We start from the raw sequence: 18,597 nt of genomic DNA, 5'->3' as shown, positions 1-18,597 counted from the left end.
TGCCGCGCCATGACCTAGCAAGCATTCGCGGCGTTTACATAACGCGTGTGGCAAGGCTGCATTAAAATCCTAAATCCTTATTAAAATTCTGAATCGTGATGAAAATGATGTATTTGCTGGGCGGAATCCATCATTTAAGAGTTATATGGTGGCTTAAACAGAGGCGTTGTCAGATAATATGACAAAACCTGTTCGTCTTTTACAGTCTGGTGTAATGTATATATAATATATGCATGTATGTATAATGTGTGTATATATAATATATATATATATATATATATATATATATATAATGTATATATAATAAATGCAATGACTGACTGTCCAGTACATCAGCATTATGATGCATATGTCTAAGAAAACGTGACAAGGGTGGAGTCAGGTATCGCGGAGAGCCAAGCTATCCATGAGTTTAACTCCGGTGACTGACTTGGGCACATTGGCATGCAGTACCTCCACGGGAATCTCGAGCAGATCTCAAGCTGACTCTGCAATGAAGTATTCCTACAACCGTCACCAACAAGACAACGGGCTGACGGATTCTGACAACCTTTGCAACAGTTTCAACGTTAGGCTGTAATCGTCACACCACCGGGAGACCTCATTGAATGAAATGAGACCCAGTAGCTTGCGCTGTCCCCCTCTTACCGCACCCGAGTCCGGTATTGAAGCTTTGAAGTGGATTAATTATGGCAACGATATCATGTCCGACCGTGTTTAGTTTTTCACTTGCCGTCTTCTTATCAGCAATTTGGATTGGTTGCGGACACGAAAACGGCCCAATTACATCGGATGACATTTTATGCCGGTGTTTAAAGCCCATTTTCGCGTCATTTATCTCGTAGATCTACCAAACATACATTAATAAATTTCAGCACCTTATTTTTACTCTCTGGGTGCGCCGTTAACACTTCTGATTTTGTTTAGATGCCAGAGGGAGCCCACACCCCAGCACTCAGTTTGGGTTTCAGTTCATAACAGAACCGACCGAGGAGATTTGTAGGCTTCAGTGGGTCATATTGGCCTCCTCCACAAAAAGTTCAAGAGAAGTTCGCCGCATCGCAATATGACTAGCGATGTTCTACAGATCCCGCCGCGGTGCATTCAGAACAGTACCATCAAACGATCCATGCCCAACGAGGGCTGGGGTACTTACCCCATCAGTGAGAGTATTCATTGCACAGTGCACGAAGGCCACGTACCGTTGTTTTACCAATGTCCCCCTTGACCGAGCGGCCGAGGCTGGTTTGGCCGCCGCCGCGGAGGTTCAGCACGGAGGCCGCGGCGACGGCCACCGCCAGACACAGGGCCAGCGGCCAGACCGACATGACTGTTGAACTTTCGCTCTGCAACACCACCACAGACAGAGGGTGAACTGGTGCTGACTGGACCCTCGCGTCACCGATAACACCACCGCAGACATAGGGTGAGCTGGTGCTGACTGGACCCCCGCGTCACCGATAACACCACCACAGACATAGGGTGAGCTGGTGCTGACTGGACCCTCGCGTCACCGATAACACCACCACAGACAGAGGGTGAGCTGGTGCTGACTGGACCCTCGCGTCACCGATGACACCACCACAGGCAGAGGGTGAGCTGGTGCTAACTGGACCCTCGCGTCACCGATCTACAACACCAGCGGCTGTGATGCGTTTGTGGTGGGCGCCGCGTGGATCTGTACCCACGTGGGCGGTACGGTCGACACGCTGTGCAGGTCACGTGACGACCGTAGCAGAACAAACTTGCCGCCATGCCACGATGTAAGCTTAAGCACGATTTCCACTCTGATGAATTAGAGAACGCGTCCCGAAAATAATAAGTATGCTTTGATCAGGCACATGCCTGCTTCCATCACAACGTGCCCCAGTGCATGTTTTCAGTTCTCATTTACAATGCGATCACAACATAGGCAGAATCCATACGAACAGTCAGATGTCATGAGCAGGAGGTTATCACTTGCCTGTTCAAGCCGAGGGCGAGGAATGAAGGAGCCTTACTCGTCACGGTTGAGTCCATGTGCAGTGCTGCGATTGGGCGGGAGTGGCCGGACTCCCACGGGCCTTCCCACGTAGCACCACTGTCTGGCGCGATAGTGGAAACAGGTGGCACACCTCCGACACACCCGCCCTGCACCAAGGTGTGGCATACATCGCGGCACGCTCAGGGCATTAAAATCACGCGTTTTGTTCGATGCGTAATCTGGTAAGACAGGCACTTGAAAATTCATTTCAATTTCAGTGCAACGCATGTCGGTGGCGGAGATGGAAGGGTAGCCCGTTGCTTGCCTCACAGATGGGCTGATCCATCTGTCACACCCACGTCGCACCCCGAAAACAGCGAGCTGGTTGGTGCCATCAGCTGAATCACTTCCGCGAACGGCTCCCAAGTTTCCAAGTTTTTATCTCCGAGTATCATCGTACGATTTAAACGCATTGCGACCTGTGTCGACTCGGCAGTCTGCGGTTACCAAGCGACCAAATTACCACAGAAACCTCCGTTCGAACTCAGTCTCCATCGGCGCCCACGTCAAGCAAGGAAACGCCGAGCAACTATCAAATTCACCTCGTTTATTTACAGAAAAACACATTCCATGTGGGTCCGGCGGCGCATCGATGCGGCCTCCGCTCGTCGTAACACCCCTCGAGCCCGACGCCCCTCCGCCGCGCCTGTCTTTCGCTCCGGTCCGTCGCACGGCCATCAGCCGGGAGCGTACGGGCGGCCCTCCACCACTCCCCAACATTCAGGCGGGAGCCGTCCTCCCGCCTCGGGGTCCGGAGGGTGGGAGCAGCGGCGCCCTCTGCCGGCGCCGGGGCCAAATGTGACGTCACCGGATGGGTGAAGCGCGGAGGCACAGGCCTCCTGTCCGGTGGAGCGGAACAGTCCCGGCCCTGGCCGCTACCGATGGTAAACAGGTAAGGCGCCGATCCAGACTCGTGGCGTTGCAGTGAAGTCGCTCCAGCCAGTGGGAGAGAATGCACGGCGCCCCGACAGCCGGCTGGTGGCGACGGCGTTGGTGCACCGGCGCTTGACGGCCGATCCAGAGGACGGAGGCGGCCGTCACGCAGACCTGAGCGGTGGCTACGCTGGCGACGCTCGCCTACCGGGCCCGCCAAAGGTCCTGGGCGCCGGTGACCGAAGACGGCTGCACAACTGGCTTCTCTCGAGGCGGGCGGCCCGGCGGCCTCGGTCGGCAGTCAGAGACCTCTGGCTGCCGTCAGGAGCAGCGCGGACCGCGCCGACGTCGGGCACGGCGTGGTGGGCGTCAGCTGGTGCACGTGCAGCACGTGCGCCTCCGTGCGGTGACACACACACACACACACGATGCACCAGCACGGAATAAGGGGAACGGCAGCCGGGCACCAGACGGCCTCCAGCCGCGGTGTAACCCCTGCGGCGGCACGGCTCTCTCGGCGGCGTTTAACGGGAAGGTTCTGGCGGTCAGGCTCCCGTGACCGGTCGATCGGACGCAGGGAGGTCGATCCGCCAGCCTGCGAGACGACAGCGCCTGACCAACCAAGCTATCCGAACAAAGGCAGAGGGTCTGCCGACCCGACCGCCTCCCACCCCTCATTTAGACCTCGTAACAAAGCGGGACAAACCCAGCGCATAAGTGGCGCACTTGCGCTTAAATCATACATTGCAATTTTGACTTAGAGGCACCTCTAGCCTACCGCTTCAACGGTAAGTGTTCGATCATCGCACTGTACCGACATCGCACTCTGTCTGATCGGCGAGACCGGGGAGTGAAAGAATCCCGACACAACGTCTCTTACATTCGGCTAAACCTTACCAGCGAAAAAGATTGACCCCACGGCGTTCCGATCTTATGAAAATAAATCTGACTATGATCTCCAGATGGCCTCGACGTGGTTTGCCTGGAGTGCGTTTTGCTGCGCCAGCGTCGGCGCGGCCTGTTGACTGTCCACGAGCCGCCGCCGCCTAGCTGAACAGGGTCTCGGTGGCCTTCTCCAGGTTCCATTCGCAGGAGGAGAGCGCGGCGCGCGCCGTCTGCTCCTCGAAGCCCATGTCGCGCAGCTTGCAGACCTTTTCGTCGAATTCGGGCACCGCCCTGGGGCCTGCGGGCGGCGGCTTCTGGTCACGGGCGAACCACACAAGAGAGGGCCGGCTGGGCGCGGCGACACCAGCCCAGCAGCTGTCAGAGGCTGTCTGACCGGCACCGGCGGCGTCAAGCTCATCTGCAGCGCGCCCGCTCGTAGTCAAGCCTGAATGGAGGCTATCATAGTCTACAATGGCTCAGTGGAGAGCGTACATCAGTTGACAAATGAGCTACGTCGCATCGTGGACATACCGCTTTTGGGGCTTTGCGACAATTTCAGCTGCTGAAGCTATACGGCGGGCTTTACGACCATTTCAACTGCTGAGGCCATGTAGCTCGTGGGCGCACCCACCCAGCTCATTCTCATACATAAGTGCGGATTAATTTTCTCCATCAGCTCCAACCTTGGCACACCTGACCAAGCAAACCGCGGATCAGATCGCACTGCTTGCCTTTCCGATGACAGGCGCTGCTGCGTCACATCGCACCCCCCCCCCCCCCCCCTCTTTCCCCACCCCCGCCCTCCTCCGCTGGGCGGCCACTCACCAGAGGCGTACTTGTTGGTCCAATGCTGCGCCCGTCTTGCGGAACATGTCCGGGTGTTCCTTGTACTGACGCGCCACGACCGCATCCTGCGGGTCGTCCGGCTCAGCGGCCGCCATCAGCGCCTGCAGCGACAGCAGCACGGTGCGCAGCGTCATGGCCGCCGCCCACTGGTCCTTCAGGATGTCCAGGCAGATGGCGCCCGTCACCGACGAGATGTTCGGGTGCCAGATACGCGTCAGAAAGCGGACCTTGGGCGGGTTGAACGGGTACGTCTCCGGAATCTTGATGTCGAGCACGAAGTGGCCGCCCTCGTACGGCGTGTCGGGCGGACCCGAAATCTCGCCACGCAGCTGCGAGTAGTTGTCATTCACCAGCTCCACCTTGATCATCGACTTGGCGATCTGCACGCAAAAGTGAGAGCTAAACACTTCAGGGCACACCCAATGTGAATCAGGATGCCTAATTTGATTATTAAAGTTAGGCATACTTCAATTTGAAAACAACCATTAACATAGGGTAGCATGGTCATCCCTTTTCATGCAGGCATTGTCCAAAAGAAGTACCATCACTCATAGCATACAGATCCCCATTTTTCTAAACATCAAGCAGGAAGCAGAGCATTTCATCAAAACACATAGAACATTCTTCACAAAAGACCTAATGACCAGCCAGCATGAAATAAACAACTTTTACACTTAAGCAATGCTATGTGTTAACATCATTCAGTTCTATGGTTATATAATCAACACTTCATCATCAGCCTTATTACCAAACCTGAAGTAGTAAGGTTATCTAACATAGGGTATCTATGAGGTTATGTAACCAAATCTCTGCACACAAATTTGATAGTTCATCTTCTGATGGAGTGCAAACACAAGTTGTCTCTCCAGGCAACCAGGTGCCTTTGAGATCACAGTGGTCAACAGGAAGAAATTATTGAGTTACATTTTGGACATAGCCAAGCCACTACATTTATATTATGTGATGTTTCTTGATGTGTTATGATCAGGTCACACAGCCATATCTGAACACAGCCACCTGGTGAACATCCCACACAAACCCTACCCATACCATGTAGTTTCCAAATGGTGTGGAATGCCTATATATAAAAATGGGCTTTAAATAAAGAATGGACATTGAATGCAAAATTTATTGCTGAAGAGCAATCAGATAAATGTTGTATGATAACTATAATGCAAACAACAATTCTAGCCAGGGAATATATATCTTAGAAATAAGATATCAGTACAATGAGCTCAACTACCTGCACTGTTTCTGGTCATGGTACAAAACAACTAAAACCAATATTCAAATAAAGATAGCGTTGAGAAGCAGGCAAGACAAATTCCAGAACTGTCTGTAGCCATAAAACATGAATGAACATGATCAATATGACATAACATTAATCAAACACAGAGAAATCCATATTGGCATTTCTCCTCCTTGAAATGTGTGTGACAGTATGGGCTAGTTGGTTACCAAGGGTAGTGACAGTGTGTTTAGGGCAGATTTATGTTCATTCTTGATTGCAGTTTAACTGTGTCATAACATTAGCTGAATTATGTCTGAATGTTTCAAATGGTGAGTATCAAAACTCCCACTGCACTAGCATTCAGACAAGATAATAACATGCAACCCTTAACTTACATAACAAACATTGCACTTTTCACAAAGAATCAGTAATGCCACTTCAGGGAGAGTAAACAAAAGAAACCACAACACAATGTAGCAACCAATGACAATGCATATGATGCTACTTTCACTGTCCATCATCTGAAGCACTTGTTGATGCTCCATATAACACATCTTATGTACAAAATACTTATAACTGGAACAACCCGCACATTACATAATGTATTCTTCCATTCGCATCTCCTGCCCAGTAAAGCCATTTGCCTCTTATCTGTAAGCATAATGTTAATAATGACACGCTCATTGGCCACCATCCTGCATCTTGTGGGGGGTTTTCACCGAGTGTCTTCATCAGGTACCTTGGGGGTTCCCCAGGTGCATATTTGGTGAGGGTTTGGATACCGTCAACAACCCGACACCTTGCATGACAAAGTTCTCAGGCAAAGGTAACTCACCTCTTCACTTTTAATTACTTCCTTAAATTCCCTTTTAATCCTTGAAATGGCAATATTCGCCATAATTCAATATTTTTAAGTCCACAAGAACAAAGGAATGATCCAAAACGGCTTGCAAGGAACTCGGAGGATGATATCCCCTAAGATCTGTATGGGCAGATAATGTAAGCTGCGTGCTACAAAGATTTTGCCATATGGGTAAATTTTATCCCGGCCCACTGAGAACCCCGTGATGATGACTCAACGAACACTTAAGTCTCCCATCAATAGCATGCGCGCTACCCTTGAGAGCAAAATTGTTGAGGACCACTGGTACACAACTATTGCGCACCCAATACAAACATAATGCACCTGGCAAATCGCTCTTCAGCTGACTACAAGAATCTCACTTATTTAGTAGTATGAAACGAGAAATCTCATATTTTCTCAAATTTTTGTATAAAGACCATTTCTCATATCATAATGGTACAATATTTTTGAAATTTACTGAGATAAAATGGCTGTTTTGGGCTCTTAATGCGCATTTTTTGGTATGCATCATTCAGCACGCCTTGACAAAATTGCTCAGCTGATGGCTTTTCGTGTCCTACGCTGGGATTGGTAAGGAGTTCGAATTGAAATTGTTATTGGTCGAAAGCAGTAGACATCAACGCTGATGAGCGTAGTTTGATGTACACGAACAGAAGCCGAGGGCGTTGGAGGTCGCGCTGAAATTGAATTTGCGGGCGGCTGCTCCTCAGCAGCGTTGTTTGCGAATGCGGCGTAGCGGTCGTGGAAGGTGATTGGGCGGTGGTGGGGACAAGTTGTGAATCAAAGTTAAATTGTTGGCTCTTGCAACGGCGTTGTGTTTTGAGTTCAGTGCGTTTTGGATCCGTAGTAGCACGAAGGTATCAGGGTGATGGCATATCTAAGGAATGCTGTAGTCTCCTGGCAAAGGTGTAAACAAGTGGGGATGCAGGCTGTGGCCGAAGAGCGTTTGACAGGCGCACCTTCATCCCATAGTTTTAACTTAAGAACCGTGAGCAGTTCCGTCAGTTCCCTCATGTGGAATGCTCACTGAGCTCTGTCCCCATTTACAAAATCCTGGTTGTGATCCTGTTGTCAACATTTGTGATAACCTCAACACATGGTGTCTGAGATAGCAGTTCTGTGCTGGTCATCAAAGTTATCAGGCCATTTAAATTGGTCATTGCCTAGAATTCATCTAAACATGCCATTGTTGCAGGGTGGTTTAATTTTGGTTGTCAGAAATTATATTTGTGATAATGCAACTTTCTGACATTGAAATTTTTGTATTCTGGCTATACTAAATTTATTGTGCATTAGTGACTTAGGGTGTATCAGCTACAACTGCCATTTTGTGCCCAACTATACTAGATTGAAAAGCATGGGTATTACATTCTTGGAGCTGTGAAACATTTAACTGTTGTAGCTCCATTCTTAGTGTCATTGCTCACGCATGTAATAAAACTTAAGTGGTAGTTTCAACAATAACTCAACATGTGTGTTGAATTACCAATGATTTGACTCACAGGATTTGAGGTACTTGTCATATTGGAGCAAATCATCACCCCCCCCCCCCCCCCCCCTAGGTTTTTCCAGCCATTTATTTCTGTATTGAAGTAATGTTAGGATAAAGTATAATAGTTATGTGTGGATTTGACTAAATGTGTGGTGTGATTTTCTTCAAGCTATAGACAGTCATCTATAGTGATAGGTCCAGCATTTTAGCTCCTTTGAAATAGTTGAATGGACCACCAGCTGACTTGCAGTAAAACAGTCATGTGTTATGGCATTACCCTTGTGGAAGTTGTGATTGAAATCAATGAATGCTTAAATGATGTGAATGCATGGTGTTTGCAGGCATGGCTGCTCAGGATGAGCTAGATGATTCTCTAAATGCTATGATGAAAGATCTACAGAAGCCACTTTCTTCTACATACACATCTGCTATTCAGCAGATGCTGGATCAAAATATGCAAGAACTGGAGAAAAGCATCCATATTATTCAGGAAAACATGAATGGTAAGACAGCATTTTCATGCTTTGTTGGGTGCACATCACTTTTTGTTGTATTTACCAGTTATACCAGAAGTACTGTTTGTGGTCTAATGGTTCAGGTTGTGGCCATGGTCACACACAGTTCATGGTCATGGTCATGGTCTTGATATTACCCGTTGATTCAAATTTGTCTTAACTGCAACACTTAAGCATGGAAAATTACAAAACTGTCAGAAGATCTCATTGACTGCCATATGGGGCCATGGCATTACAGGTGCTGAAGTGCTCCTCATTGATGGATAGTGGACCATTGTTGTGTTTTGACTGCTGTTCCAAGCGAGTCCATGCTCAGCAGGTCGTCATGCTGCATGCTAGCGACCAGCGCTGCCAGAGGCCAGCTCTGCTGAGTGGCCTTTCAACTGCTTCAATGGCTACCAGTCATTTGTCCTCGCACCTGCAGCTCGTCACCCACTGCTGGATTCACATGCCGCTGGTGGGCTCCAACTTGCTCCCCCACCTGGTACCCCGGAGAAGGCTTGTGCGTCGATGACCGGCGCCGCTGCTCCGCTGCCGGTCGGCAGGTCCACCTGATCTCTCCCCCCCCCCCCCTCCCCCAGCCGTCCAGCTTGCGAAGAGGTCATCTTTAGCGCTGTTGAAATTGCTGAATGATACCAAGTATTTGTGGGTTTTCTTGTCGCTGTTTCACGTCGGGCCCCGCTCGGCAACCTTTGTTTCCGTGTGGCGCTTCGCCCCATGTCCCGCTGGCACTTCCTACAGTGAATGGCCGTATAGCCTCGCCTTCGGCAGGGCTAGTACTGCCTCCTCCAGGAAACGCGATCGTCTCGCTTTCGCCTTGCTCGTGGGTGGCGCGTCCGCACTGAGCTAGGCCCTGGACTTTCCGCCAGGCGCGGCACGGCAGCGTGATTTCCATGCATTTATTGTGGCTTGGTGATCCCTCCGAATGGTGATGCCCTTTCCCGATGATGCGACTATTTGGAGCTGATTCCTGACCAAACGACGCGCGGATATCTGCCGCATTTCTTGATGACTTTTTATGCCATAAGCGCCTTCAAGGCGTACTCCAGCGTGTGCAGCGTCCTCCTCGGGCGCCCATCCATCGCCGTCGTAAGCCAACAGGTGTCGGGGCCTTTGTGCATCGGGTTTCAGAACCCCGTCCCGTTTTCTTCAAGGTAGGCCCACCTAGTGCACCGCTCGAATCTTTCCACCAGGTCTTCCAGCTGCTCGTTCTTCCGCCATAGGCATGAATGGCCATAGCCATTCCGTTGAGAGGCATGTTTCTGTTGATACCGATGGCGCTGTCTGCATTGGTTCTCCAGGTAAGCCGCAAACTTGAGGCAGTTGGTACGGCTGGTGCAGGAGAACAGGATCGGCGCAGGGTTACCCGTGCTGGTGCTCAGGTGGTATGCGTTCTCTTCGTTGGTCCATTGACTGGCCGTGACCTGGAACTGGGCGGCGTGTGCTTCCCAGGTGGGTTCCCGTCGATCCGTGGTGTTGTATTGCCGAGGAAGGTTTGTCAGGTGCTGCTGTGGTGCCTGATCGTCATTCTCTGTGTACCAAGTGACTGGCTCTTAAGAGACTAACTCTAGAGCTTAAGAGGCTCAAAGCTGAAGAGACTGACGCATTCTGCCCACGATTCGCCCTCGTATCATCCTACTTGCTAAGTCCTGCACGGTTAAGCAAGTACAATCATCAGTACATACAGTACATCAGTGTCCTCGCGCCACTCCAGTTGTCCGTGGCAGACTACATACGCCAGCCACAAATGGGGCAAGGGGTCCTGGTGGAGCCTCCGTCCGAGCGCCTAGCACACCCTGCAGAGGGGTCCCTGCGCGGGCGTAATCTTGTCGGTTGGGTCCCCAGATGTATGTAGCTTGCTCCACCGTTATTCATTGTCCTTCGTCCCATTGCCCTTTTATGATCATTAATGGTCGAAAGAGTTGTAATACAATTAGCAAAAGGGTGCGGCGCACGCAAAGCCAGCTTGTTGTGCTTCCTGGGTCTTTATTACTAGGCTATCTGATACATAATCATTTGTTTTCCGTACAGCTGTTGCTGCACGACTTCTGTCGGCTAGATTCCTCCCAACTGTCCACTCCGCGGTTCTCCGTGCTATAGGCTCTGACGGCAACAACCTTCTCTGTTCAGTTCAGTTTAGTTCAGTTTATTTTAAACAGTCCACGACGTGGGTTTTCCTTTACACCGCGCGTCGGAAGTTTTTAAGCTGCTGATTTGTTCTGACAAGCATTTTGTCGAGGGTGCTGTGTGACCGTGCAGTCGATGCGCCCTTAAGACGAAATAACTAACTAGAAGCGGGGTTTCCTGTTTCACGTCCGTACACAAGGAAAACACTGCACCTAGGTTGGCTGTCACACAGAAGAGCCCAGTATTAAATTATGCAGTCAGGTAGAAACGTCATTTGCAAATTAGCAATATGTCATGAAGATAAAATACCGATCTTGACCACAAGCTTTCCTCACATATTGTGTGTCCCAGTTTTAAAAGTGCGTAGTGTGGTGATGGTGCTAAAAGAATATGGCGGGCGATTCCGTGCCGAGACTGTCAAAAAAGGAAAAGACGCTGTCAAATCGAGCCTGCACTTTCGAAGATTGAGGCGGCCCCTGTCAGAGCCACGGATTTCACGCGAGGACAGGGCGGCGCGCCTTGTAAACAGCGCTCGGATCTATACAGGCGCGCCCTCCTGCGTCAATACCTCCAAAACCCTGGCTGCGTCACGGGGCGCCTCCAGGGTTGCTATTCTTGGCCGGCTAAAGGTGTTTAGAACCGTGGTAGTGTGGTGCGTTTTTGGCATCCATGTTCGATCCTAGCCGTCAAGTTGATAATTTGTGGAGTGTTATGTGTAAATAACCCTTGGTAGCCCCACTCCGCATGCGAAGACAAACATGATAGGAGTGAATACGTGAAAGGATGAAATACATGATGTGAGGAAGAATATGACGTGGTGAAGTACAGAACGTGGGGAAATGCATGCTTTGAGAAAATGCATGATATTGGCGAGTTCATGTATGATTGAATTCATGATATGAGGAAAAACATGATGTGCCGAAACACATTATATGAGGAAAGTAACCGTACCTTGTGACCTCTGACCGCGCGGCAGCCTTAGCTGACGGCTCCGTCCGTTGTGGAGGTGTCTCTGTCACCATCCACGGCTGGTCTGGCTGCAGGGGTCTCCTGACGGCTGGCAGCGGTCGCGGTGTTAGGGCTAGCTGACGGCTCCGTCCGCTGTGGAGGTGTCTCTGTCACCATCCACGGCTGGTCTGGCTGCAGGAGTCGCCTGGCGGCTGGCAGCGGTCGTGGTCCTCAACGGACTGTCCAGTGCGCGGCGCTCACATGCTGCGTGCGATATATGTGTTTCAGAAGTCTCGGACAAGCTGGGATCTTTCGAGGATGTCCGAGACATGCAGACATACCACAGCAAGCTTCAGGAAATAATGAAGGCGAAGGAAAAGGACGTCGAACTGCAGGTACTACAACATACGATTATGTCATGTGAGCTGTGTCTGCAGCGTTTGTCGCTATCACCAACCAGCAGCTGTGATGTTGGGTATTTGTGTCTTCGCATTAGCCAGAGGTACTAGTACCATTGTGAACGTAGACGACATTACGTAACGTAGACATAGACGTATAGTTCGGCTCTCCGCGATGGACCCGTGGCTTGTCAAGACGATCGTCGCAGCATTAAAGCAAGGTGTCATTGGATGCGAATGCAAATGCTTACATAGCTCACAAACATGCACACAAATATGCGTGTTTGCGCGTGCGTACACGGATCGGGCCATTCCGCGGTCAGGGTGGACGTCGAAGTAGTAGATGGCGCTTCAGTGCACGGCAAACCTCGCACTTGGGTGTTGTATTAGGTCACGGGGAAGGGATTTATACCGGGTGGCAGCTCGGCAACGCAATCGCCTTCTCCCCATCTCAGTACGTGACCTAGGGACGAACAAGTCTTCATCCTGCCGTGTGTGACAGTGTTGGGTTTGAGATACCTCCCAGAACTCACGAGCCAACCTGTTTGGCTTGCTAGGGCGTAGTATCTGATGAAAGAAGCGTCAACATGCGGTATTTACAAGGCTGTCCGCAGAGAGCCAGTCGAGTCTGTCCAGCAGATCCGAAACGTGATTGAGCTTTCTACGTTCAAAGACGACTTTTGCTGCAAAGTTGATGACTTTGGATCCCACAGAGATTTTTGAGTGAGAGATTTGAGAGATTTCCCATCAACCGAAAAACGGTATTGGATCTGCGAAAGGACCAAAACACTCACCAGCGTCCAGATGACACAAGGGGCAAGTATTTCCTCAGGTGTAATGGACCAGAAAGAATGTCAAGGCAGTGGCCAGTGGCGAAAGAAGCGTGATAATTCCAGCCGAGAGATGGATCAAATACTAGTCCCAGGCTTTTCACTTCCGAACGCGGGGATAGCTTGTGCTCACGGAAGTTTACGGTGAAGTTCGGGGGCTGTCCAGATTTTGTGGGCTTTCAAACAACATTAACTGGGTCTTCTCAGCATTTACTTTAAGACTGTCCGCACGAAACCAAGCATCGAGAGAGGCCGGAACGTGTTCCATCGGTTTGACAATATATTGAAAATAGCTTTTCTTGCCGCAAACGAGACTGGGTGTCGTCCGCATGCTGCACGACTGCACCCTCAGCGAACAGTCTAAGATTATTCGCAAAGGTGCAGTAGAGTAGGGGGCCTGGTGCCAATCCCTGAAAAACTCCCATGTTGTTTGGCAGCTTAGTCGAGAGTCCCCGAAACGGTCAGTTATTCCCACACTGTGGGGGGGGGGGGGGGCTGAGGTAAGCTGAAAACCGGAAGCATCGATGTTGTGTAGGCGTGGTTTGCTAGGTTATTGTGAGTGGTCCATTACATCGAAGCATTTGCTTAAATCAGACAAGGAGAGCGGTGTCATGCCTGCATGGTCTTGTGCAGTTAGGATGTCGTCGGATATGGAAGTCAGCGCGGTGTCCGTGGATTGGCATGGCCGGAAACCGTGCTGGTTCAGGAAAATGAGATGGTTTTTGGAGAGGTAGCGGCAGGACCGCTGATAGACTGCATACTCCACAGTCTGCTATGGCAGAGACGATAGAGATGGGGCGGAAGCTGGAAGGATTTATATGATCTTTGGATTTAAAGATGGGGAAGACGATGGAATGCTTCCAGGACTCGGGCGCTTCGGAGAGGCATAGACAGGAAGTGACCAAGGGGAGCAACACGTCACTCATTGCCTTAAAACAGAGAAAGATCACACGCATGCAGATACCATCGTCCCCGCACGCCGACGAGGCGTTCGTACCAAAAATGGTCATGCGCAATCCCGTTGATGTCCGTGGTAAAAGTTTGAAGGCTCAGGCTCCAAAGCACAGGAGGCGGTAGGGGATAACAGACGTCTCACCCTGTGCTTTCCGCCGATGAAAAAAAACCTGTTTGGGTGGTCTGGGATCTCCTCTGGCACATTTCGGTGGGGTTTTCCGTTCCCTACCGCTGAGCTTATGTTTCTACGGGTTGGTGACCGCCCTCTGCAATGGGCTTTCGGATCCCCCCACAGGTGCCGCGTCGAATGGCAGAGCGCGCAGCCCCATTGAGCTCTTTGTAGTGTAGAAACCTGCGACCGAAAACGGCCAAAGCTTCACCGCGGCGTGCCATGAGGGCTTTAGTTACGTCGGTCACCGCTGGAACCCTAGGGTTGCGGGCACGGATGGATTTCACCGGAACATGTAAATACGTAATGTTAACAAACTGCCAGAAAACAATCACTTAAGTGCAACCGTCTCCGAAGAAATCACCGCACGCCAATCAGTACACAGCAGATCATGATGTGAAGCATTCAGGTCGACACCACGGGTGCGCCGGGCACGAACAGGCAGCTGTAACTGATCACTTCGCTGTGGAGCAACATTGAAATGCCTGTAACCCCCTTAAGAGATAGCACAAAATCACGACAATGTGTCCGTTTAGACTTGGGTCAGTATATTATGGAACAGGACCGACGGATCAAGCACACCACACCGCAATGGCTGGTCAGACGGTAAGAGCTTGGGTCAGTATATTATGGAATAGGACCGACGGATCAAGCACACCACACCGCAATGGCTGGTCAGACGGTAAGAACTTGGGTCAGTATATTATGGAATAGGACCGACGGATCAAGCACACCACACCGCAATGGCTGGTCAGACGGTAAGAACTTGGGTCAGTATATTATGGAATAGGACGGACGGATCAAGCACACTACACCGCAATGGCTGGTCAGACGGTAAGAACTTGGGTCAGTATATTATGTAATAGGACGGACGGATCAAGCACACCACCACCGCAATGGCTGGTGTCAGGCAGGTAAGAAATTGGGGTGGTTGAGCTCCTGATAGAAGTGCACAACTCCTGGGGTCGTAAATGTACCCGCCTCCTCCGGGTAAGGTGGGGAGAAGCGTTGATGCAGCACCGAATCATAACCACGAATGGCCGCCACGCCCGTCTTGTAAGATTGTCGCCAAATGGAATTCAGTTAACATCTTGAAGTCCGGTGAGGATCGATACACGGGGATCCATGCCTTGGCGCATGCGATTCGACACGTCCTTGTGACAGGATAACCAAAACTATCACAAGGCAAATGAACACGTAAAGTAAGATGTTGCCCAACAACCGACAGCGTCTCGGACGTGACACCGGTTCAATCTACTTGCCTTGTTTGTGTTCTCGGTCTGCGTGACGACGGCCTTGAAAGCACCATATGCCAGCTTGCAGTGTGAATAGGGTGTAGTCCAATCGTGCGTTGTTCCAATTGTTGGGATTTGTGACGGACCAGACAGCGTGACGCCCGGCCTGACTGTTATTTTCGATCCATCTTTGTGTGCATCTGCTCCCGTGGTATTTTTTAGCCGACTGGCGGTTGGCATTTGCATGTTTGCAGCATATATACGGTATTTTTCATTGTAATGACGGTACGGCACATTCCTTGTAAGATGTAAGGGAGTTACGTGCTTTTTACGTACCGAACTCATCAACGAGGTCGGCAATGTTCGTGTGTGAAGTCACCAATCTATGCACGTTTCCAGCATCCTTAGCAAATAGTATAACAGATGTGACCGTCTATAACACAGTTTGATCCATGATAAACGTTGTCGGTAACAGCGTTAAGGAGTCTCTTCCATAATTAGGATTCTGAACTGAGATAGTCATTTTCGTGGTCATTCTCTGCGGCACACAGCCACGCCTTTTTGCAAACATCAAACCCACATTTCTGAGCTTGGTATATGCGATTTTGTGTAGCCTAGGACGCACCGCCTATGGGCAAATCGCCCCTCCACCTTCCCTCCCACCCCCACCCAGACATATAGACGTCGCGAGAACGTCCTGCCACATTGGCTGTATTGTGTTCATGGTCAAGAAGGATGTATCCTATGAAACATTCGCGTTTGCGGTGATGCAGTACCTAGTGTGTGAATGATAGATGACAACTGGCAGACAGTCAAGTTGCGCTTCTGATTGCATGTCTCGATCACGAACCGCATTTTGCTATTGATAACACAAGCATTTGGGCAACCACAAGATGTTGCGGACATGAGACTGAAGATCGAATAACTTGAAGAGAATGTTTCACGTCTGAAGATATTAAAGGAGGCACCAGATATGATAAAACAAGGGCACTATTGGTATACTTTTAAGTAGAAAATACTGCTCTAGACAACACAGTTTCTCTGTGAAGTATGCACCTCGCTGCGTCATTGATTGCGTTATTGTACCTCCCGCAACATGGGTAGAGAGCCAACTGCCGGCCGTTACATCTGAAAATCGTGCTCACGAACGCCAGATATGAACGACTCAGCCATTATATTTGTACCGGCCTTATCGCCCGCACGTCTTATGGAATGGCAGAGTTTGAATGACGCTATTCTGATGTCATGGTTGCCAACGTGACCCTGACATACTCTCCCCGAAATAATGTCCCCATTTTGCGGGCGTAAATGTACTCAAAAACAGAGGAGTTTAGGTCTCAAGAAGGGCAGGACTGTGAGCTGCGCCGAAAAGTCTTCAATATGGTTATTTTAGTTCAATACCCTATGTGCGTGTGGAACACTCTAAGAATGCCGTCATAGCCGCGAATGCAAATGCAAGTAAGGCACATGGTATCACCAAAATATATCACGAGAGAAGGCCAACACACGCTTATAGCGCTCATGAATTCCCACGCTTGAAACAGCAACGCCACCTTGCGGTGCGCACAAGTACCAAAAGTAATTTATGTCGTCCACTACAGCGACGATTCAGACGCGGCAACCCAGGCAGCGACTATGGTGTCATGGAACCGTTGCATGACACAAAGAAATGATGGCATATGGAGCAGCGTTTTTACTACTTAGTGAAATTGTGTTATTGATAGCATTCTTTTGCATTTGTAGGCAGTCCAATAGTTACAAGTGAGTTTTTTCATCATACCTGATACCTGCCTCAATAGTTCCAAATGTGGAACAATCTCTTCAACAGTTCAGCAAATTCTCACATTTGCTGATTTTACCCGCAGACCGAGAACCTCAGGATGGTGTCAGAAGTGAAAGCTCAGAAGGCCAAGCTGAAAAGTGACTTGAATAATTTAGAGCTCCAGACTGATACAAAAGTGAAGCCTCAGCACAAGCAGTTGGAAAAAGAAAAGTGAGTAAATGCGTGCATCGTTTTCAGTACTTCTTTTCGCGGTAACGCCCCACTTTGCTTATCATTTTCGCGGTTCCTTCAATAGTGTATTCTCATTATCCATTCCTGACAAACACTGTGCATTTTAGCATTATGGTGCGCTAATTTCATTGACGCATGTTGCCTAGTCCATCCATTAGCAGGTATTCCAACCTTCCCAATTGTCGGTGCGGCTATTCCCAGCAACAAAATATCGGCGACTGTAATATCATGGTATTAGTCAGTCTACCTACTGTTATTATGTCTGTTTCACCCAATTTTCGGTCGTGCGCGCATTGCCATCTCGGCTGCCGTAAATAGTGAGTCAGTGTTGCGTGCTTTATTCTGCATATGCAAGGTGGCGGCTAGGGCGCCGCCAACATCCCTTGCGTCGACTTGGATGCGCCGTCTGATGATTTCCGCCTGGCAGGGCCACCTTCTCGGCGTACGTCAAGCTGTGTGGTCACGTGCGGCTCGACTCGCAGCACACCGGTCCTGATGTGCGCGGCACTGTCTCTCTCGAACCAAGTGCTGACGTCACGTTCAGTTTGGACCCCGCTACGCTCTCTGCTGTGCAGCTCACCAATCGCCTGTGGCAAATCGCCGCCGAACACGTGGCGCCGGCCAAGCAGTGTGCCAGCCAGCCAGAGCTGGCCAATCAGGGCGCCGAGCCGCTCGAGGCGACCAACCAGAGCGTCGAGCGTGCGAAGACGCCGGAGGCGACCGACCGGAGCGTCGAGCGTGCGAAGATGCCGGAGGCGACCAATCAGGATGGCGAGCGTTCTATGGCATTGGAGGCGGGCAAACAGAGCGTCACGCAACCTAGCAAGATATTTGAAGAGTATAGACCGACGGCCAAACGAACGGCGGCGCCGGGCACAGACAGCGAAATGGCGGACCCCGAAGACGATGACAGCGCGAAGGAAAACATTCCTGCAAACTGTGTGGAGGCCTAAAAGTTTATGCCTGGGGTCTAGTACACAAACGGGAAGTGCTGTCATGTGTCATGCAGTCATCATACTTATGATATCTTTCGTGCTCATGCTTCATTGAAAATCCCTGAGGTTTTCTTTATTAACATTGCCCCATGCATCACATTTGCTTTATATAACCAATTTTTGCGGCCCAGAGTTGTTCGTTGTAGTGAGTCGATACTTCAGAGAAGAATTGATAGTATGAATGTGTACATACTGCA

At 50.2% G+C, this 18,597-nt stretch overlaps 2 protein-coding genes and 1 long non-coding RNA gene across 3 annotated transcripts; 2 read left to right on the top strand and 1 right to left on the bottom strand.

The window, feature by feature from the left end:
* Positions 1-2,550: 2,550 nt before the first annotated feature.
* Positions 2,551-6,994, bottom strand: LOC119091937 (ubiquitin-conjugating enzyme E2-22 kDa-like). Its single transcript, XM_037214866.1, is given in 4 exon segments — positions 2,551-4,079; positions 4,607-4,637; positions 4,639-5,007; positions 6,694-6,994. Coding segments are annotated over 4 exon segments (600 nt in total). The 5' UTR covers positions 6,757-6,994; the 3' UTR covers positions 2,551-3,942.
* A 455-nt stretch (positions 6,995-7,449) lies between these two features.
* On the top strand, positions 7,450-12,161 carry LOC119091723 (uncharacterized). The gene is made up of 3 exons (XR_005093430.1): positions 7,450-7,471; positions 8,557-8,718; positions 12,094-12,161. It is a non-coding gene; the product is annotated as an uncharacterized LOC119091723 (long non-coding RNA).
* Positions 12,158-18,358, top strand: LOC119092489 (uncharacterized). Its single transcript, XM_037215450.1, has 3 exons — positions 12,158-12,200; positions 17,257-17,384; positions 17,833-18,358. The coding sequence occupies exons 1-3, from the start codon at positions 12,168-12,170 to the stop codon at positions 18,356-18,358; spliced, it is 687 nt and encodes a 228-aa protein (XP_037071345.1). The 5' UTR covers positions 12,158-12,167.
* The last annotated feature ends 239 nt before the right edge of the window (positions 18,359-18,597 follow it).

The sequence above is a fragment of the Pollicipes pollicipes genome, unplaced genomic scaffold, assembly GCF_011947565.3.
Source record: "Pollicipes pollicipes isolate AB1234 unplaced genomic scaffold, Ppol_2.1 Scaffold_3447;HRSCAF=4054_pilon_pilon_pilon, whole genome shotgun sequence".
Taxonomy (NCBI): Eukaryota; Metazoa; Arthropoda; class Thecostraca; order Pollicipedomorpha; family Pollicipedidae; genus Pollicipes; species Pollicipes pollicipes.
Note: the sequence above shows the minus strand (reverse complement) of the source record. Positions and strands in the feature narration are given on the sequence as shown.